Below are 22956 nucleotides of genomic sequence, written 5' to 3' on the forward strand. Positions count from 1 at the left end.
ACCATGCTGGTCAGTTTTAGAAGTCTCCGATGTAGCTAAAACATTGTCTACTATACATGACAAACATGTGGTCGTACCAGCAGACAAAGCCCAAAACAACATTGTTTTTGTCTGCAAAACGTTTTATATCCAATGTTTATTTTCAGAGATAGACGTAGAAAATAATAGCAGTGATAAGACCTATACTTCTACCACACTCTCCAAAGAAGAGATTGTGGAAAACCATAAATATGTGCTATCCTCTTTTGGTTTCTCTACCAAGGACGATGGTTGTGATATACCGTCTATGTACTGGATTCCTTAACTCCACAAGAATCCATACAAACAAGGTTTCAAAGCTGGATCTGCAAAATGTACCACCAAACCTCTTTCAAACGTTTAACTTCTATACTCACAACTGTCAAAGAGGGTCTGCAGTCCTAGCACAACAGTATTAATTTAATGTGGATCCTGAAAAATTCGAAAGATCTTTTGGAGACAAACAGTCCAAGACTATTATCTGAATATAATTGCATTAAAACCTATGATTTTTTTTCAAAAAAAGATGGTACACCTAGATACAAATATAGTTCTTGGTAGAGATTCCTCATACTTTGTAAGAAATAATTCCTAATCATCTTCCAAATATACAGAGGAAGATGTTCACAAAATGCTGGAATTTTTAATCGACAACATATTTGTCCAGTGTGGTGGACGTGTTTTTCACCAAACGGTCGGCATTCCAATGGGAACAAGTTGTGCTCCTTTACTTGCTGACCTATTCCTTCACTTTTAATGAGGTTGACTTTATGGCTGATCTGATCCGAAAGAAAGAATATCGTTCGGCTAGATCCTTTAATCTCAATTTCCGCTATACAGATGACATGTTATCTTTAAACATCCTAATTTCTGGGATTTGATACATCGCATCTACCCCAAGGAACTTGAGATAAAGGATACTACAGATACTGTGAAGTCAGTCTCATATCTTGACCTACACTTAGAAATCGATTGTAAGGGAAAACTATTGACCAAACTTTTGGTCAAACGTGATGACTTTTCATTCAGGATTGTCAACTTTCCTTTCATCTGTGGCAACATCCCTTCAGCGCCTGCGTATGGAGTGTTCATATCACAACTCATACGTTATGCCGAAACTACGCATACTTTTTGTATCAAATAGGCTTCTGTTCTGGTGTATCCATCTGCATCATGAAAACTGATTTATTCAACGAGTCATAGTTTCCCTTTCCTCGTTTGTCTACCCCGGACTTGAATTTTTATGAGCAACTCGGTGGGTGTTTCTAGAAAAACAGAGGACGCTTACCCTATTGGTGCACTTGGTCCATGCTCCCAGTTTTTCGTTGAGTCCCAGTTGCTCATTTGCTTTTTTTTACTTTGTATGTATGATTTAAGTTACTTTATGTTTTTGTTATGCATGTCTGTTTTCCATGTCTGATTTTTGTCCCTGGATTACATTCTTTTGATTATCGCTATATCATTGGTTCCCTTGATTACTCTTATACGTACCTGTTTACACCATACTATATAATGACGCTAATTACCTATGGAGGTCGTTTCCTCCCTCCTAACCGGTAAGCCCCACCCCCCCCTTCTTACATCAAAAGATCCCCATATTCCCTTCATTGGTACCCCATCCGTCCACTTCCGGTCATAGCCAAGGTCATTTCCGGTCCCAAACTCCGGAGCATTGGTCTCTTCCACACCTGCACTACTTTTGCCCCAAACTCCAGAGCATTGGTCTCTTCCATGTCTGCACTACTTTTGCCATTCCAGAATACTAAGTGTGTCTTTTGTTTTTGAGAAAACTACAAAAGGAAGTAACAATTATCATGTGTTATGCTTGAGATAACATGTACATTAGTATATTCCAGGTTTACACTACCAGAGCATTGGTCTCTTCCACGCCTGCACTACTTTTGCCCCAAACTCCAGAGCATTGGTCTCTTCCATGTCTGCACTACTTTTGCCATTCCAGAATACTAAGTGTGTCTTTTGTTTTTGAGAAAACTACAAAAGGAAGTAACAATTATCATGTGTTATGCTTGAGATAACATGTGCATTAGTATATTCCAGGTTTACACTACCAGAGCATTGGTCTCTTCCACGCCTGCACTACTTTTGCCCCAAACTCCAGAGCATTGGTCTCTTCCATGTCTGCACTACTTTTGCCATTCCAGAATACTAAGTGTGTCTTTTGTTTTTGAGAAAACTACAAAAGGAAGTAACAATTATCATGTGTTATGCTTGAGATAACATGTACATTAGTATATTCCAGGTTTACACTACCAGTTTCAAGATGACCTGCAGTGCCTTCGATTCAGTTCAAATGGACAAGATATTATATATTAATTACAACAATTATTCAGTACACTTTTAAAGTTAACATAACATATGTATTAATTGATACATGTACATGTAAAGTTAAATATTGTTTAATGACGGTATATCATTTGCTTACAATCATATAAATTTAACTTAAAATCGCACATACATGTAATACATATTTCTTCCATCTCACAAGACAGCGGTATTTTTACACACATTAATATTAAAGATAATTGTAATGTGACCATGCAAACAATAGCTCTTTTAACCTTTTAAAAGAAGCACTTAATAAAAAAAAAAACTCACCTATTACAGAATTATATACATTATTACATTTTTAAGAAGAAAATAAAATATAATTGAGTTTGTTTTGTGTAAGTGAAAATAATCTGAAAATATTTCAGGTTATGCTCCACTTAAATTCTGTAAATCTTTTTCAGGCACCATGCATTTAGACCTATGTACAGTAAGATTTTTGAACTCTCTGGTATTTTCTACAAGCTAAAATGGAATTTTTAACCATTTAATAGTTGTAGCAACATGACTAGTAGAAATATCATTTTTTTATCACTTTCTGTAGAACTGTCAGAAAAATTTGAATAGGTCTGTATTGAGATCAAATTTCAATTTTTTTTTTATGACAAAGATGAAAAAATAAGGTAATATCACGTCTTCGTTGCTATCTGTCAACTTTTACATATTTATGATAACTTGAGTATAGGTTTTTTTTCATTTTTGAAAACCTCTGTATATGACAGAGGGTCATATAGTTTTTGCAGGTTTTTGGTCAGATTTTGCATTCTTTATAATCAAATTTCTTATAAATGTTTTTCTTACTATGAAATTTACATTTCTTTTTTTTCTTTGCTTGGCACCCTTTAAACAGACAATTTTTTTTTCTATTTCATCTGAATTTATTATTTGTGCTATATTGATAGAAAGCAGTTATTGTTTAACAAGACGCGTCTCGAGGGGTCCCAAATGCTGTGTATCCATTCATTCATGTTTTCCGCACTTTTTTTGTTATGCTTTTACCAAATAAGTTTGTTTTTGGTGTGTGGCCTTATTATGAAGAGTTACAGATTAAGTTCAACTTTGGTTACCTTTGAGTGATTTTTACAGAAGTTATGGCCCTTGGACTTAGAAAATTTCAGTGAATTTACAATTTTCTACACTTTTTTTGTAGTGCTTTTATCAGTTGATTGTATATTTTGTATGTAGTCTTGCTATGAGAAGTTAAAGATTAAGTTTCACTGTGGTCACCGTTGAATGTTTTTTCCGAAGTCACGTCCCTTAGACTTAGAAATTTCAGTGAATTTAAAGTTTTTAGCACTTTTTTTTGCGAGATTGCTCGCTGTTCTTTTATTGTTTTTATAATGGACTGTAAGTTCCTATACTTACCTTTACTAAAAATCAATACTGTTTATTCACTTGTCCCAAATGAACTGAGTTCAAGATGCTGTGTTTTTATCATGCATTGATTGCAAAACTATTTATTAACAAAAGGGTTTTTCTTAAAAATGTGGTGTACATGGGTTAACTTGTTTACTTATACTGTTTATTCAAATAACATTTTTATTGGTATTGATTTTTAGGGGTTTATTGCTTCAACTGTTGTGGATTTTAAAGAAAAATAGCTTTTTGTAGAATTTAACAATTTAACTCTAGCAAAAGTTAATTTTACTTTTGTTTTTTGGTCCGAATTTTCAAATTTGTTATTAATTTTCAAATTTTGTACTATATTGTGTCTAGACTAGTTGTTGTTTCCATAATGAACTGTTCTGTAAGTCCCTATGCTTATGTGTGTGAAAAACTGAAAGTGTCCACACTTGCCCTATCTGTTACGGATTCTACCACTGTGGTGGTCTTATCATGCTGTGCTCCAACAAAATTTTCCATTGACAATTCTCAAATCCATGAAATCAATGATTTACAAACTAATCATTTTCCCCTGAACCATGAAAATTGGAAACCACAAATACAAGTGCTTTAACAGTATTGACATGATGTTTGGTTTGCAGGTTTATATTGATAAGTTACACGCATATGTTGAGTTCTGTTCTGGTTTATTTATTTTTTTTGTATGTAATAATGCCCATTGAACTTCAAAAAAATGTACTGCAAGTGGAAGCATTTGTGTTGTGCAGACCTCTAGTTCAATGTCAACAAAATAAACACATGAGTTTCTCTTGATGTGGTCAACTCATTCTCACAGCTTAAATCAACTACCGTGAAAGTATTATTGTTCGTGGAGTACCAATTTTCATGGTTTTGGTTCCCAACAAAAAGGACATTTTCCATTGACAATTCTCAAATCCATGAAATCAATGATTATGAACTAATCATTTTCCCCTGAACCATGAAAATTGGAAACCACAAATACAAGTACTTTAACAGTATTGTGTATGGTTGAATATTTTTCTTCTATTGATCAGCACAGTTATTTGAAAAGAGGATTAATGTGTGATGGAATCTCAACTCACTACCCCAACTTTGGCACTATCTGCATAATAAATGAAAAATGCACAGCAAAAACAAGTTACTTTTTTAATATGTCTAGATAGAAATGAGTTTTAATTTGAATTATCTATGTCCAGCCATGCTGTGTATTATTCCAAAGTGCATAGGTTTGTCAGCAGTCAAAACAGGAAAAGCCTGTATTTATCAAAAGATGGTGATGAATCTTACAATATAAGTGTAAGTTGTTCCAAAGCAGCTGTCAATTTCACAAGAATGAGTATGTGTAAAATCAATGGTAAGTTCTGAGAGGAAAATGAAGGAATGTATTGTGATGTTATAACTTACAATTGATTCCACACTTACAATTTTTTGTGAAAATGGCTGCAGATTATTTTGTATGACCTGTTACATGTAATTAAAGTGTGCTGTACAATTCATAATTTCCCATGCACTGTGAAACATATTATTACTTTGTAGTATGAATATTATTTTGAGTTTTACCTCATGAAGTTAGCTATTTTTTTTATACAATAAATGCTGTTGTAGATACTTAAGATGATTTGTAACACACAGTTTTCTTTAACTTGCATAGTGTTTATACATTGTATTAACGTGCACAAAAATATATGACTATGATGCAGGTTAAGACCTGTTTTCGGTTTTATAATTATAAATGTAGGGCCATTTTTTTCTTGCAGATGACCTTGACCATTCGGTTAAATGTGAAGAAGCTGTCTTTGTAAGAGTCATGCAAAATCTGAAAAATGTGATACACCCCCAAAAAGGCTACATATTTTTGTTTTTGCAATTAAGTTGTTTTATGGGTCTATACTATGAAATGTGTAATTATTCATTCAAATCTGCCTGCTCTTAGGAGTTAATCGACATTGGAAATCCAGTAGGTTCTATTGTATTTCAGCGTCATTTACAGAGTTATCTCCCTTAATTTTGAAATCTACAGTGCATTCTATATAATTTTTATCTCCTAAAAGCACAGGTTATATGAAAAACCACATGCTAATTTCTGTTTACTATGACATCTCAAAGAAAATATCAAAAATAAAAATGTAGGCTTTTTACCTAAAAATCACATTTTGCATGATCCTTAGCTGGAGTGCTACTTAAGTTTTTTGTAATGCTATAAAATCAAGAATATAAATTTTTGACATTCATATGGATTTCTTAATTTATTTTGTGAGACAGTTACACCATATTTTCTGTAGAATTTAATTACAGAAACCGAAAATGATGGATTACATATAGTGATGACATAAGTGTACAGGATCTATGCTCCCAGTTTTCAGTAGAGCAAGATTGCTCATATACTTTTTATATGATGGGGGAAAAAATTGCATTTCTGATGGTATAGCACTTTCGTCATCTGTGGATACTTTGTCTTCGTGCAATTACTTGAATATGTGTTCAAACAAGAAAGGTTGGTATTGATTTTGTGGACCTGTGTACTGGTAAGCATTCTATTGAATTATTTATATAACAGTCTTGGAAGGAAATATTGTGATGGGCCAGTAACTGTGCAGACAATAACTTGACTTAAATTGGATCTATATTTTATGGAGGTAGACCTAGGGTAAGGGACACAACTCTTAAAAATCATAGGAACGATTCTATTCACCGTTTCATAACAATCTCGTGTAAGCATCAAAGTAACTTGGACTGATTTCATTCTGTTTCAAATGAAAGCTTGAAAGATTTTAGTGAAATTGAATGTGATACAAACATATTACTGATTTCATGAGTTATGTCCCTTAACCTAGGTCTACCTCCGTAAGCTGGTCAATTAGTCTGGTCTAGGAAACTTGACTCAGTGCAGGCGATTTGAGTAAAAATGTAGAAAGGGCATTACAATGCATTCCCAAATTCAAATGTGTTATTGGAGAATTATGTTTTAAGACTAATGAGTTTGTTTTTGAGTTATTTTTATTTCAGGGTTTTTTTCTTTTCTAAACCTTGATGTGTACAGCCCAACGTTAGTGATTTTAGAAATTGTTACTGGAACCATTTATTTAGGAATTAGGCCCCACTTTGATTCTAGTAAAATTCATATTCTGTGGTCTAATGGCAATCAGAATTTAAAGATTCAAGTAAATATTAAGTCCTGATTTAATTACACTTTGACTTTCTTCATTTTACAATTAATCTGTAAAGTATGGCAATTGCCTTCACAAAGAAAACTAAATTTACATCCATTACATTCATTAACATAACATAAGCATTGCATTCACAAAAAAAAAAACAAAAAAACATTGAAATGTCAATTGGTTTCAAAACGAAATAACTCAACAGCTAATTCAATCATCATTCCATTCTTTGTGTTACCTTTAGATCCTTGAAACCTACAAAAAATGTACACTTGCATTACTACATTAACTTCAATATTGTAGACATTCTGCTCTTAAAGCTTTCAAAGTGTAATTTTATAAGACTGTTCTACAAAGATTTCGAAATACAAGACCTGTTCAACCCTCTTTACTTTGCATGTCGAATGCAAGCTGATGTAAAAAGAAAATATTCGCTGTTGTATTCTTTTGAGTTGAAGCAATCGCAAAATTTTTTTAACTTGGTTCAAATCAAGATAAACGATAAAACAGTTGAGAAATTTGAATCATTCCTCCTTCAATTGTGAAGAATTCTATTTCAGATGCGAAGAATTCACTAAAATCTTATTTTCATTTAGGAGTATGTCAATAGTGGACTGCAGATCAACAGACAATATACGTGTATATATGTCTTTATTTCCTTCATTTAAGAAGAGTAACATCTAAGAAACATAACACATTGTACAAACAAATCAAACTAATTCTGTATATTCAGCTTTGAACATTTATTTCATTATTTTGATATGAACATGTAAATTTAGCTTACAAATTAATGTCTATTGTGAAGTCATTCAAGAAATATTCATCACTCCTGTCTCCTATAGTATCTAAAACAGAGAAACATTACAAAAATTGGTCACATGCTGCTATACAAGGTTTTGACCAACTACATACTCTTACATGAATTTCTAGTCAAAATTAGGACAATCTGTCAAGACACAATTTACTTTTAAGTTCATTATCAATAGTAAATAAACAAGGGTGGATCCAGGACTTCAAATAGATGGATGTTAATTTAATTCAATGCAGAGCGAAGCTTGATTTCATGCTTGCTAAAATAATAGGGGGCCTGTTGCTACCCTTTAGATCTGCCACTGATTTACATTTTGTAGAAATCAATACAAGTATGTTCATATCAAAGGTTTTGCAATAATTTTAGCCATATTATAAACTTGGCAGAACAAAGTAAAAAAAAATTAAAGACTTTCAACAGGTTCTCACTAGGCCATATTTTCTTATAAAAATCAGTCTACCATACAAGCTTATATACTTACAATCAAGTAAATAATAGCTACCCGGCTGCTGCATAATATCTGTCCTACGAAGAAAAAATATAATAAAATTAAATGACAAAAAACTGAATTATAAATTGGCATTGAATTTAACACTGGCGGGACTACTATTTATTGCATTAGTCGATTAGAGTCGAGCAGACGATGCATCATGTGCTGTATTCAATCAAGAACGCTAATCTGTATAATTGATTTTTTTTCAAAAAGATTGTTATAAAACGAATATTCGTCACCGTCAAACATTCGTAACACTTTACATATTTTGCATACAATCAAAATCGTAATATTAAAGCTAGGATGTATTGCCTGTAACGTCGTCAGCCATGTTGGCTTCACTGGCAACCCGAGTTCAACTTGGAGGTCACTTCGGCGAAGTTCGACAAACGAAAAAAGCCGAATGCAGTGATTAGTGGAGGAACGTCAACGGTACGGAACTGGAGCTGCCTTGGAGTTTGTTCCGGTCCATTGCCACCGGATGTGGCGTCATGCGCGTGCGCATTGGGGTGCATCTCCCTGCACTTCCCGAGATATATGGCTTCTAAAACTCATAGTATACTACTCGTTTTCTCGACCACCTACATATTAAATTGCAAATTTTGAAAAGGATAATTGTATTAGAAAATGTACGCATTTCAATACATATAATTTTGAAGCTGAATTCATGCATATGAATTGTAATATTGAAATACTTATTTCCATAGTAATTTTTTTCCCGATGACTTCAGTGCTTGTACATCTTGCTTCTGGGACGAATTGACGCAGCTTCGCCTAATAGTCCTCTGATTTGATTGGTTGCTTCTTTATCTACTTTCGTTTTTCATTTCCAGGTAGTTGAATTGTGTAGACTTTGAAACTCAAAAAATTGTTACAGATCTATTACACTGACTTTTTAAAAGTAAGTAAAATTTATTCTATACATGCAGTTCGTCATTTTCTGGCATTAACATGTATTTTTATTATTTTCCGAAATTTGATGAACTTTCGTTTTGACTTCTGTTTCGTCTTCGATTTGCAAAGGGTAATTATGATGATGATGATGATGTGCGAGAAATCGAGAAGGCTAGACACATTAGTTAATCGCTAATTTTGCTTGGATGTGGCTAACATAGTTTAAAAAAAGCAAAGCCTGTTCAAATACAATGGCAGTAGCCAAAGAGTTCCCAATCAATGTCCTTTTACTCCACGCATCAGTCTTCAGAAGATTGACTACTACTAAGAAAGGAAATATGAATGTTTTGTAACCCAGGAGAGTCCACTACTCCACTCAGAAGTCTTCTTCTAGGTCCTTACTTGTTGTTTCCTGCTACAAAAATACATGTCTTCCAGACTTATTAATTTTGAAAATCTCCTTGGGTTTTTTTTGGCAGGACATCATCATAAAGACAATTACACTAACCAGGAATTTCGTGAAAATTTAATGGAATTGTCTCAAGTATAAAGGCATTGAAATAAACATCTAAAAAATATAGGTCACCATGCTTTTAATAAAGATATAGCAGTTCAAAAATTGGTAAAATCAGGGAGTTTTTGTCATTTTCTGAATTCAATTCAGATGTCTCTGATCTTGCCAATATTTTTACGAATGACACATGCCATACATCTGTAGATTGGAAATTGTCTCTACTTCATTCATAAAACATTGAAAACAAAATACAATAAGTTATCCGCCTAAAAAAGCCTTTTACTGTTTCTCGCCAAAAGAAAAACTAACTTTTGAACCATATTCACAGTAATCTGAAATACTTCTCACGTTAAGATTTTTCTCAAACTTGCTGAATGAAAAAGTATCCATTAGCTGATGGTATAGTCTTTTTAAAAAGTGGGGGTCACCGATCAAATAAGGAAGTTAAACACATTTTTGTACCATTTCTATATAATTTTGTTTGGATTTTGGACGTTTCCTACTCCAAATGTTATGTTGGATGACGTTTTGACATTGTCAGCGATGGGACGTCTTTACAAGCTTCAAAACAGAAGAAATAAAAATATTAAAATGGCAATACTAAAACTTGTCTGTGAAGGAATAATCGAAAGACAAAAAAAAAAAAAAAAAAAAAAAAAATAAGACTGGAGAGAACAGAATGCGATATAGTAGAGAGTCCATGTATCTATATTTTTAAGAAATGTGGTGATTATATTATGTTTAATAGATAGAACTTCTTTAGACCAGCATTTTGAGCCCTCATTTACTGAAATCGAACAAGGGGTTGCCAAGTTATGACATTTTTAAAGTCCCAAAATCATCCCCCCTTTTTTCCACTCGCAATGAAATCAGAAAATGACTTTAAGCCATTTTTTTAAGGCAAATACTGAAGCCATTATTGAAATGACATCATTCAACATTTATTTTCTCAAAGAATGGAGTCTTTTTATTGAAATTACTATGTATTAAGATCCAGCCTTTTCCGCTTTTAGGAATATAACCAAGCCCAGTACTACAGCAAGTCTGTTTTGACGGGGTCAAAACAGCCTCCATGACCATTTTTCCCCTGCCAAAAAAAAAAAATGCTTACTACAAACTTGTTTCTTGGCTTAATTCATAAGAAAACTACAAGAATTCTTCAAGATAGAAGTGTTAATAATCAATCCAAACATAAAATTTAAGATTGATCAACTACTTTATATCCCACTTCTACCATTTCAGCCTGTAATGGCAAAATGGCACTATAGTATCTGTAGTGCAGTGCAACCAATTCAGTATAAAGACTAATAACCCATATCACTTAATGTATCATATCTTTAAAAGTAGTACAGATATGATCAAGAAAATTGGCATGCATTGTCGTTATAGAGTAAGCAAAATTTTTGTTTTGGTTTTGAGTGTCGTCATGGAGAAATGGCAGCCATTTTGAATCAAGATGGCCGCCAAATTATGACAACAGTTGGTTTCTTTCACTTAGTCCAGATTTTTTAAGCTAGTCCTTTCATGTTTTGTTATTTCCTGTATTAAGACATTATTTATTTGTGTACTGTAGTATATTACATGAGAGACGAAAGGAAAGGCAGCCATTTTGAATAAAAATTGCCGCTGCTCTCGTTGATATCCATTTCGCAACCAAAAAGTTTATCTTCAGCAATAACTTTCTTAAAAATCAACCTATTTTTACAATCTTGGTATCATTTTAATCGTCTCATTCTTATCTTCCTTTCTAAAACTGCATGTTTAACTTTAAATTGAATGTTGTAAAAGTACATGTACATGTATAGATTTGATAAATCAAGGATTTTTATAATAGACACTATAAAAATCCTAAGATAAGTGAGGAACTTTTAAATGGTAAATTTCAAACTGGTTATTTTTTTTTTAATGTTTACTTCTTGTTTTATCCAATGCTTCAGATGCTTTCATGTGAAATTGGCCAAGTTTTGTAAGGTTACTGACTGAATTGATTTAAAATAGTTTATAAATCGAAATATCATGATTCTGCCATAATAGTTGTACACTATAATCATATATGTAATTTTGGTAAGCGACTGTATTTGTGCAATGTAAGTGGTTCTCTTTTGTGTGTATGTGAAGTTTTTACATCTTCAGGTAGTGATAAGCAGAGCGAAATGTTGATTTTACTTCATTTATTGTTTTTCTTGATCAAGACAATATTTAAAATATAACTGCCATCATGATCATACAGTGAGTCAAGACAAACCAAATCTAATGAAAAAGAAATATAAAAATCTATTTAAATATCAGTTAGTAAGAATATCTGTTGTAATTGCAAGAAATAATTACAAGAAGAATCAGTGTACACATGTAAGAATGTAAATACAACATGACAAGATAAAAAATTGAGTCAATGCAGTACTTTTGCAGTGAAACTGACCGTATGTTTTTTAAATGGTGTGATAAATTTAATAGAAAAGATATTTAATTTTCAAAATATTAATCTGATAAAACCACTAAAACAGTTATGTCAAGACATAAAAAATATCTATTTTTTTTAGGTGTCTTAATTAAGAATAATACATGCATTTTATGATAGCAGATATGATGCATGAGGTCAATTTCCCTACAACATAACTTATGATTTTCCTATAAAAACAGCAATTACATCTATATGGAAAGTCCAAGGATTCTCTACAATAAAAGATCATTAATTTTGTATGTGTACTAGATGCTATAAATAGATAAAAATTGGTAAAATCATTGTACTACTGAAAGTATAACAGATATTAATTGTCTTACATGTCATACACAAAGACCTAGGAAAAATACTCATCATAATACTTTTTATATTCAGAACAAATAGATTCAAACTGTGTTAAAAACCAGGTTCTACCACTGGTGTCCTTGGGGTTGATCTCAAAATCTGAATAAAAGATAAAAAAAAATTTCAACAACACTAATGTCATCTTTGTTGGGCCATTTGAAGACATTTTTCTTAAGGTTAGACATTGACCAGCAACATCAACCTGAAACTAAAACATTACAAAACTGTGAAATTAGTGTTACAATATATATATATCAGTAGTTGATATATCTCCCCCTTGGTGATCCCATTTGCCAACAAGTACTCATTAGTAATATTGTCCAATTGAGTACTTGATACATCCTTTAACAATTCTCCAAGTGTAATACATGTAGTTCTTGACTCAACAGTGGCTAATAAAATAATTACAGATCAATGACGGTTTGTTTATAACAATTAGTATAACTCACAATATTCATTAACCATAGCCAGCAAATTGAATTATATAATAATATATCAAAACACCATAGACTGTTCAGAATATAGTAGTTGAAAAAATTAAATACATGTACATGCACTAAAATGTACAAGTAACAACTAAGGACGGAATTACTTTCCCTATCAAAATGCTAAACACTTACTTAATACTGCTTGAATATTTAAAGAACATTGATAATGTTGGAAATAAGTAAACAAGCACCCCCCCTTTTCCTAAATGTCGTATTCGGTAGTAAATCAATCATATTCGTAGCAGAAGAGAAAAATAGAGATTTTAAATCCCATTATTCTTTAAATAATAAATTATCATTGACGTAAATCCTATGTAGAAACTCCAAATTTACTTACAAGCACAGTGCGAATCGATAACGGATTCCGTTAGGTCAGGGTCAGCCATGACGGTAAAAGTGTCTCGAACCTTCTATAGCCGCCTATTCCAACGCTTAAAATAAATATGTTCCTGATTACAAATGAAACCATATTGGGATCCACAAAATACACATGGATGATTTAGGGTTCTTTTATTGATAAGGCAGATTGGAATCTGTAACAAATAAATTAATTGACCCTGTAATACAATAAAATACTTTAAGTACAGAGAAAAGAAAGATAACTCTATTTTTTTTAAATAAAGAACATATTCTGTCAACCTGTACAATATTGTTAGAATAAAATATAGATTATGTTTTCATGTATTTGTCTGTCGCTAAGACTCAATATATCTTGCGTCTACATGTATGAATTATAATTATTCATGATTGACATAAATCTCGTACCAATATAATTTTGTAACTTCTGACATAATAGTATTCTGTACAGATCTCTTATACTTATTAATTGTATGCAACGTGTAAGATTTAAAATAACAGCAAAACATAAGTTTGCCAAACATTGCCACAAATGGTATGTTAACACAAAAAATTATAATAAAAACACAACTTACTGCTTACCTCTCAAATAGATGAAAAGGTCTGGTTAACTGTCTGGTATAATACAGTATGACACATACAATACCTGAAGCAAATATATGTTTCATAACTGATGTGTTCATGGAACAAGAATTACATTCATTACAAACATGAAACACTTTGAGTACATCATTAAATAAAAGTATTATTTAACATATTAAAATTTGACCATTTAATCAATTATTTATATCCTATTTATTTATAAGAAATCACATTCATTCAAGATTTGTCACTTTTGAAACTTTTGGTTTAATAGCTCAATTATTAACTATTTTAAATATTTATAATCCTTTATATCATTTTGTCTCTTTAAATGGTTTAAATAGATTTTACTCATTCACTCAGTTCATTTTCATACTGCAAATTCATTCTCAAATTCAAACTAAACATTCAACCAAGTTATTTTAGTGGGATAAAGTGCTAGAAATATAGAAACAAACCTCAAATACAAGTTCCAGAAACTCAGCAATACAACTAAACTTCCAAAGTAGATTTATGTTGAAATACTAGGCAGAAATTATAGACTAAGTTATAAAAATCTCAAGGAAATCTATGTCTGCCATCCAGCTCAGCAAACTCAAAGAGAATAATACTCACATTCCAAAGGAAACCCCGAAGATAATTTTAAAGTACATGTGACCTGAATTGACCAATAAATAAAAGAGTTCTATAAATAGCTCATCAGCTGATAGGTAAATCCATCAGTCAAAGTAAATGATTATCAATTACACTGATACAAGTAACAATATGTATACATTTTAATATAAATGTGAGTAAGTTTTAATAAACATATAAACCATTCGTTTATTAATCTCAAATCATATATCATATAATAAATAAAATACAATACATAAATATATAGAAAGAGTAACATTAAATGAATATTATATCCACAGTCAATTCCTGGTTAAATTCCACTCTGCCACATACTCCCCCGGGCCGGTAAATGACGTCTCGGCATTTCATTAATGTACTAAGGTGAGGAATGTGTCTCCAATATCTTGAGAATTGAACGCCCTGCCTCTGTCTGTAAATCCTTTAGTAAACTAGAATTAGAAGCTAGAGTTGTAATGAACTTAACTCTCTTTTCCCAGTCACTTTGTGGTTTTCCTATTGCAGACGGTCATTAGGTATTCACCAGATCTAAATCTTTCTGGTGGCCTCAGTTCTCTGGTGGAACGTCTCAGAACCGGTGTATCTTCTGCATCTGTATCCGGAGAACTATCACTACCAGAATGGTTGATTTCCTGAGTAGTCTCCTCTTGGTCTGTTGAAGCGCTTCTGTTATCTTCAACATCAGACTGGCTATCGTTGACAATGATGATATCTTCCGATTAATGGGCGTCCCCTCCAGTCTCTGTTGACTCTTCATCAGGTCTCTGAACAGAATCCACATCAGCAATGACTAAACCACTGTTGTTCTGTTCCTTTTCCCCAATGACATGATGAACCCATACTAACTCTTCATCTGATGCAACATCCTCTGTTTCATCATGTTTGGTCTGGTCCGGTTCCTTGGCGGGTATCAATCTTGCAGGTGTTGCTTTCCGTGGTGCAGGTGTTGGTCTGTCTCGAAGTATTCCAATAGGTAAAAGTAGGTTGCGATGAACAGTCCTGGTTCTTCCTTCCCCATTCTCCTTCCTCGACACAAAAACTGGAATGTCCTCATTCTTCTGAGTAATCACCACATATAGGTCACGCTCCCATCGGTCAGCAAGTTTATGTTTTCCCTCAAACGCAACTACTTTCACCAACACTCTGTCACCTTCTTTCACTGTTCCTCCTCTAACTTTAATATCATAATTGTCCTTCTGCTTCTCTCTAGCTTTCTCTGCAGCAGCCTGTGCTAGTCGATGTGCCTCTGCTGTTCGTTCCCGCAACTCCTGGATGAATTTTGATGATGGTTCCTTCTCATTCTCTCTAAGTCCAAACACTGCGTCAACTGGAATTCTTGGATTTCTGCCAAACATCGAAAGATAAGGTGTTTGCCCAGTGCTTTCATGTCGAGTAAAGTTGTAATAATGCACCATTGGTCCAAAATGAGCCTTCCAGAGCAAAGACAATTAAATTTAAAGAAAAAAACTTGAAGAATTCGAATATGCATGTCGTGAAGCCGTACTCCGTATATTTACCTTATTTTTTTCTCTTCGAAGTATTGAAAACAAAATTTCAAGATCGATTTGGGAAGTGTATCGGAAACGACTTCCATTCTAAAGATATTTAAATCCGAAGCTCTCAGTGGGTGTTATTTTTATTTCAATATGACGTCAGGAACATATTTATTTTTAAGTCTGAAAAACGTATATTCCGCTGAAAAAAACCTGCCGCGCGACGTTAAAACCGTATTGGTACCGTTACAAAAATGGCGATAATTTATCCCCGTTCCGAGAACTATAAACAACAAGACTTATATTCACTACAAAAAGTATTTTATTAAATATTTATTCATAAAAAAAGTCATAGCTAATGTCACCTCCGAAATAGAAGGATTTTGGTAACGTAAATACTAAGTCAAATTCTTTACCAGAAAACAAAATGGCGGCCATATATGGTCGCATTGGCATCTCTAATACTAGTACATAAAACTATTCTGGTTGCATGACTGTGTCTCTTTGCATGAACATGTTATAATTCGTATTTGTATTTTAAGTTACATGTACCACAATGTTTATTTATACTTCAATAGCAAGTGACTTATCGGGATCTAAAGTTCAACATTTACAAATGTAGGTGGGGCGTTTCAACAGTTAGTAGCAATATATTTACTGAATAAAAGGAAAAAAATATCGCACGACAGCCGCTGATGAAGTATTTTTACATGTAAGAGAGTGCACCTACCATACTTGTGAAAGTTTGTGTCTTCTTGTAGTGTAGTTCATATAAAATTTGAAATAAAATTGCAGGATTGAAATTTTCAAGAAATAAAAGGGCATGACCTTGTAGGCTAAAAACCACTAATTCCACTTCCCATAGGCTTCTATGCTAATTTCACAATATTCAATGGCTTCTCTGGACTTTACCTTAACTTTAACCTGCAGAGGACTATATATCAGCATGATTCTACATATGTCAGCTCACATTCCTCATAATGGCATGTGGGGTTAGCAGACTTGCAGTGCAGTACTGGTCACCGGAAGTGAAGGGTCTATAAATAGCATGGGAAATCCCAGTGTTTTCACAAGATAGGGATATATTTAAAAATCATTATGGAGATTAGGCTTCACATCACAAGAAGCAAAATGCACCTATAAAATGTACAGAAATGTTTTTCCTTTCAGAAACTGTTTAAATTTTTTAAATAAGATGAGAACTTTTTTCACAGCACTATGAGGAACAGGGGTAATTTCTGCGTAGGACTATTTTTGCGTACGTTCCAAATGCTCATTGGTTGAATTGGTGGTCTGTAACCTGTATTGTCCTAATATTTTTTTGTTTACATTAAAAAATATTTCGGCACACAGGCATTTGTTTCATATAAAAAAATTGGTTGTCACCTCCTTTCCTAAGTAAGGAAGAGGAGGTGACCAATTTTTTTTTTTTTTTCAAATGAAACAAATGCCTATGTTTCGGTACTGTATGCTGAAGAAAAAAGTTTTCTAATAAAAAAGGGCAGGACAGAAAATTTGATAATTGCCCACCAATGAACTAAATGTTTGCTCCTTAAGTAGATGTAGGAATTCTGTTATTTTAATGATAAAATCCTATTCCCATTTCTGACCTTATTTTGATTAAGGAGGAGAACAAACTCCCTTGCATAGCTGGGGGAAATTCATGACCCACCTTTTGAAATTATATGAAACTAGACACCCTAATTCTGTAATAAGGAATTTAGATCATCCATGTTGATTTTCTGAAAAAGCTTGATCAAGAAAATAAATTGGCAGGTCATCCTTGTCGGTAAACATACATGGTGGTTGTAAGGCTATATTATACTTCCAGTGTTCCTACTCTAACTTTTTGCAAATGAATGGCAATCAGTCATATGCTTGAGATATATAATTCGATGGGCTAATAAATAAAATTTAAAGACCGAACAAAGGTAAGCAAGAACATCTGTGGGGATAGAATTTGTAAAAAATTCATGATTTCATGCAAAAACAAAACATCCCAAATTTCAAGATAGGAGCATTCACCAGATCCGCACCTCTGAATCCACGCCTGGATTAGATACTCCGTGTGAAACTTTTTCTACATTTTTACCTCAGTAAATTAAATGAACTGGCAAATTATGTTTTATGACACATGGACGGACGCCTGGCATTTATGGAAGATTTCCCAAAGCGGCTCTTGAATCTCAATGTTATATTGATTCAACAGTCAAAGGGAGATAAATCGCGAATTTCGCACAGAAAGCAACGTCACAAATTGACGACGATATAATAGTTTGCAGCATACAATGCGCATAAACAATAGTGTGATTTATCTTTAACAGGAAATTTCACGACATTTTTGGAAATATTATGGGTTTTACTGTATTAATGTATGGATGACATCCCTCTTGCGTTAAAAGGCCTTTTTCAGATGACCAAAACTCAGGCAACAGTTTTATGAAAATATATGTGCATGTAATTTAGTATTTAGAATATAGTAAGCCCCTTTTTATGGTAATTTCCTCCAAACTTAATTGAAATCCTGAAGTATAAATACTCTCAAAACACAATAGCTTAACTTTGACTTCATTTTGAAAAAAAATTGAGCCAAGGGAAGTAACTCTTCAGTCCGACAGACTGGTTTACTGTCCAATTGAAGCAAATTTGATTTATTGGAGCTGTGGTATGCACTTGGATACTTTGAAGAACTTTTTTCAACCATTTTTGTACTTATTGAAGTAAAAATAGTGTAAGTTTCAAGGAAAATTTTTAAAGCTCTTCCTTTCTCCAATGTGACAGCCGACCTGAAGTTGTTGTGTGTAGGGGTATTACCTTCCTTTGAAAAGCATGCTTAAATGGCTTGCATCTGAAAAAAGGACTATTGAAATACATAAACATTTTCATATATTACTGGTACTCCTTTTTTTATACTATTTATAATTATCTTGAACATCTTCCCAACTGTTTATATTGATTCAATATTAATTTTAATGATAAACATGGGCAAGTGTTAATTTACATTTCTGCATTCCATGAGGTACAATGCTTCAGGAAATGTAAGAAGTATAGTATAGGAACATTATTTCCTTTAACTATTGCTAACACATTTATATGCGAATCTATTTTACTGTTGAAAATGTAAAAAGAGATTAAAATTCTAAGGGAGATAACCGAATTTTTTAATATACCCAAACATGGGTAATTTTACAATTGTTTACACTTGTAGTTGTACAGAAGTTGGACCTGTTAAATTGAAAGTGTTTGTCAAATTAATTGTGTAGTAGAAATTAACCATTATTAAATTATTGGCTGTCCATAAAATGGTGATAGATTCAATCTACATGTCATTCATCATCCAATAACCTTAATCACCTAATTGCTTCTCAACGATTATTTACCTGTCATGAAGCTTTCCCTTAATACCTGATTAGACAGCAATCAACACCTTTTGTAACTGAGCTATATGGTTTATGGAGAACTTAGACATTTTCTAATGGAAATTAGAATCGAGCTAAGAATGTGTACTTTTTGGAACAGCCTCTTGAACATGAGAACTAACTATCTAGCTTAATTTTTAGACTTATGTTGAGACAGAAACTAGTTGACCAATTTATACAATCATGGTTTTCAAATATGTGTAACTCCTCTCTTGGAGAATTTTAAAGTTTGTTGAAAAATAAACATTGTCTTGAGCCTTACATACTTAGGCTTAACAAAGGAAATAGTTTTTGATGTGTAAGTTCTGTTGTTCAAATGTAAAATTTCCTGTTGAAACAGGAAGGTGGTTAAGTATCCCAAAACAAGAAAGACTTTATGAATATTGTGCAATATTGGGAGATGAATTCCATTACATTTTTGGCTGCAGAAACCCTGTGGTGGTAGAGTTGAGAAATAAATTCATCCCAAGATATTATTTCACATATTCAACATTAAAAAAAAATGAAATGTATGCTATCATACTGCAATTTTACACTATATACAAGAATATACTGTGTTATAAAACACCTTATCAAATTATTGTAGTAGTTACAACTTTTGTACTCACTTAATATGAATTACTGATTAATCCAACCACGTGGTTATCCTTATGAATGAAAATTGTGCAACTTTATATATACTTGATTGACTTTATTATGATTGTAATTTGTCTACCCCTGTTGCTATTGATTGTGTTTGTATTTCTTTGATGCCCTCTTGTACACTTGTGTGTCTGAGGATAATAAAGTATCTTATCTCTTGTCTTGTCAGATTTATGGCTCTTCTAATCTAAGAACTGATATTGAAACACAAAAAAAATTATAATCAAATTAGAAACCCTTAGTAGATTGACAAGATTGTCGTAGATTTTATATTTTTGTCATACCTTTTTACTTGGATTTCTAGCAAAATTATCTTTTTTTTTCTTAGAAAAAGGTTGTCACACTATATATCCTTTTAGAAAAGTTGAAAAGAGGGAGATCTCCCCTAAAAGTTGAACAGGTATGAATTCCTCATGTAAAACTTTGCCTTTGTTTTCAGTCAGATTTCAGATATGGTTACACATGAATTTTGCATACATTTCTTAGCTTGAAGTTGCAAATTTCGTATATTTTAATTTTCAATTGTTTTAAAATTGAATAGTATGCTGACCAGTTGTTTTACAAACAGAAATGCTTGTATGTTATTGCAAGTAACTTATTTTATTATCTTGATATTTGGTTGTTAATTTCAAAAAGAAAGACAGAGAAACTGACCATGCAATATACCTTTGTATTTGAACAGAAGCTATATTATCACATTATAAGAAGAAACAAAGCTCTTGCATTTTGATATCTGCTGAACGGAATTTGATGAAGCTTTCACAGATTTTTTTTATTACATGATTCCATAGCAATGTCTTTGATGTTCCACAATATTCTATACCACAATGGTCAGACTGATATTGGTTTTTGGACTTGCACATTTTGAAAATAAGGGGGCGAGAAGCATGCATTATCCTGGTGTTTAGACAATAACTTGATTATTACATCTAATGAATGGATTGCTTTGAAATCTTATAAAAAGATACCATATCACCAATGATTTTATGAATTAAGACTTGAACTTTTATGGAATAATGGGGCCTAAAAGGGACCAGAAACAAGCATTTTCTTTATGTTTGGACAATAACTTTAGTAAAAAAATTAGTGGATCCCATATATAATTCCTGCAAGTTTCTATACCACAAAAGGAAGACTGGGAATAATATTTGGGGTTGTGAGTAGAGCTAAGTAAGGATAAGTTTTTGTTTTAATTTCATGATAAAGGGAATGAATTGCTTTGTAATTGTACCACAAGTGCCATACCCCAAAAGAAAAGTGTGGATTGAATTGGTAGGTTTCGACTTCAACCATTTAGTAATAAAGGGCCAGAAAGTGACTGCTTCAATTCTGGTCAAGTTCTTATCCTGTGTCAAATATCTGATCATAATTAAAATTAAAGCTGTAACAAGTTTAAATAGTGTGTCGATATTTGCATAAACTGTTTAATTTCAACCTCTGCAATTGTATTTAGCTGCACCCTGTGAAGCATTTCATTTATTATTGGTCTGATTAAAAATTTTTACAACCGCAAAATTTTTGTGGTCGTATAATAATATGCTGTTGTTGTTGTCCGTAGACACTTCCATATCTACTCAATAACTTGAGTATAACTTAATAGATCTTTATGAAATTATACCACAAGGTGCCGTACAACAACAGAAATTCTGGGATTTATTTTTGGGGTTATGACTTAAACCATTCAGGAATTATGGGACAAAAAGGGCCAGAAATAGGTGTTTTCATGATATACATGTATGCGTTCAATAACTTGAATATAAGTGTATAGATCTGTTTGAAATTACACCACAAGGTGCCAAGGACCAAGAACAATCATTTTCCTGATATGATCTGGACAATATCTTGACCTCAAATGAATGGATCTCTTTGATATTGAATGACAAGTTGCCATACTTTCAAAGGAAAGCTAGAATAGATTTTTTAGGAATATGACATGAACTTTTTTTGAATGAGGGTCCATAATGGAGCCAGAAAAATACATTTTTTTTTATTTTCAGGCAGCAACTTAAGTGTGAATGGATCTGTTTTAAGTTTTATCACAGTGGTTCATTCCTCAAAATAAGAGTTTGAAGTGAATTTGGGGGTTGTGACTTTAACTTTTAAAGAATGAGGGGCCTAAAAGGGGCTGGAAACCAAGGATCTTTATACAAACGCAAAAAATATGCGATTGTATAATATTATCGTGCAGTTATCATTCTTGTTGGCACTGTTGTCACCGTCCGTGTCATCTGGGGACACTTCATTTCTGTTTTGGTTGACCAGTTGATCAGAAATTTTGATATAATTTTACTATCCACTAAAGAAAGGTTCCTAATTAATTTATACTTTGTGGTCCCTATCTTTTTTTTTTGAAAATGGGCCTAAAAGGGTAAGAATAGGTGCTTTATGTAGAATGCTTGGTTTTTTTTTCTTCCAATTTTTATTATTCTTTTTTTTATTGTGTTTCTTATTTTATTCTGTTAAACAAATATGTCAGCAGATTTTGTGTGTTTATAGACTGTTTTCAAGGTATAGGGGGGCAAAGTTGGGCAATACCCCCTCCCCCCCAAAAAAAAAATGTTTTTATTTTTGGTCCGATTTCCAATTTTTTTACTATTGGATTCCTCATAAAAATCCATGCCTGCCTTCAGATATCTCTCATGTTTTTTTTTCGAATTATAAGGGGTCAAATGGCCACATCTGAGAAAAATCAACTTTTTTAATCTCAGTTTCCGCTTTATAGATGACGTATTATATTTAAACAATCCTAATTTTGGGGATTTGACACATCGCATCTACCCCAAAGAACTTGAGATAAAGGATACTATAGACACTGTATAGTCATCCTCATATCTTTACCTACATTTAGAAATTGATGGTAAAGGAAAACTATTGACCAAGCTTTACGACACACGTGATGACTCATTCAGAATTATCAACTTTCCTTTCTTCTGTGGC

The 22956-nt window shown here is 32.7% G+C and overlaps 2 protein-coding genes and 1 long non-coding RNA gene across 4 annotated transcripts in view; 1 reads left to right on the forward strand and 2 right to left on the reverse strand.

Moving 5' to 3' along the window:
- Positions 1-6891: 6891 nt before the first annotated feature.
- Positions 6892-8864, reverse strand: LOC148600762 (uncharacterized). Of its 2 annotated transcripts, none has more exons than XR_015917036.1 (4): positions 8468-8864; positions 8180-8223; positions 7672-7732; positions 6892-7142 (listed from the first exon to the last, which is right to left on the reverse strand). It is a non-coding gene; the product is annotated as an uncharacterized LOC148600762 (long non-coding RNA). The 2 variants fall into 2 exon arrangements; XR_015917035.1 differs by having other exon boundaries at positions 8504-8861.
- Positions 8865-8998: 134 nt separating this feature from the next.
- Positions 8999-22956, forward strand: part of LOC148600763 (uncharacterized) — a 137668-nt gene continuing 123710 nt past the window's right edge. The window contains exon 1 of the mRNA XM_088554975.1: positions 8999-9092. The gene's annotated coding sequence lies outside the window, so the exon portion shown is untranslated. The remainder of the gene's footprint in view (positions 9093-22956) is intronic.
- On the reverse strand, positions 11870-15880 carry LOC148600764 (uncharacterized). Its single transcript, XM_088556297.1, has 3 exons — positions 14291-15880; positions 13833-13896; positions 11870-13426 (listed from the first exon to the last, which is right to left on the reverse strand). Exon 1 carries the CDS (start codon positions 15878-15880, stop codon positions 15185-15187), a length of 696 nt encoding a protein of 231 aa, XP_088412423.1. The 3' UTR covers positions 11870-13426; positions 13833-13896; positions 14291-15184.

Source organism: Perna viridis, chromosome 12 (genome assembly GCF_037379345.1).
Source record: "Perna viridis isolate PV_CMFRI_1.1 ecotype Kerala chromosome 12, ASM3737934v1, whole genome shotgun sequence".
Classification (NCBI taxonomy): domain Eukaryota; kingdom Metazoa; phylum Mollusca; class Bivalvia; order Mytilida; family Mytilidae; genus Perna; species Perna viridis.

Bases quoted from the DNA above. Each gene is read 5' to 3' on its own strand.
- LOC148600764 (XM_088556297.1), bottom strand. From the start codon at position 15,880: ATGGTGCATTATTACAACTTTACTCGACATGAAAGCACTGGGCAAACA.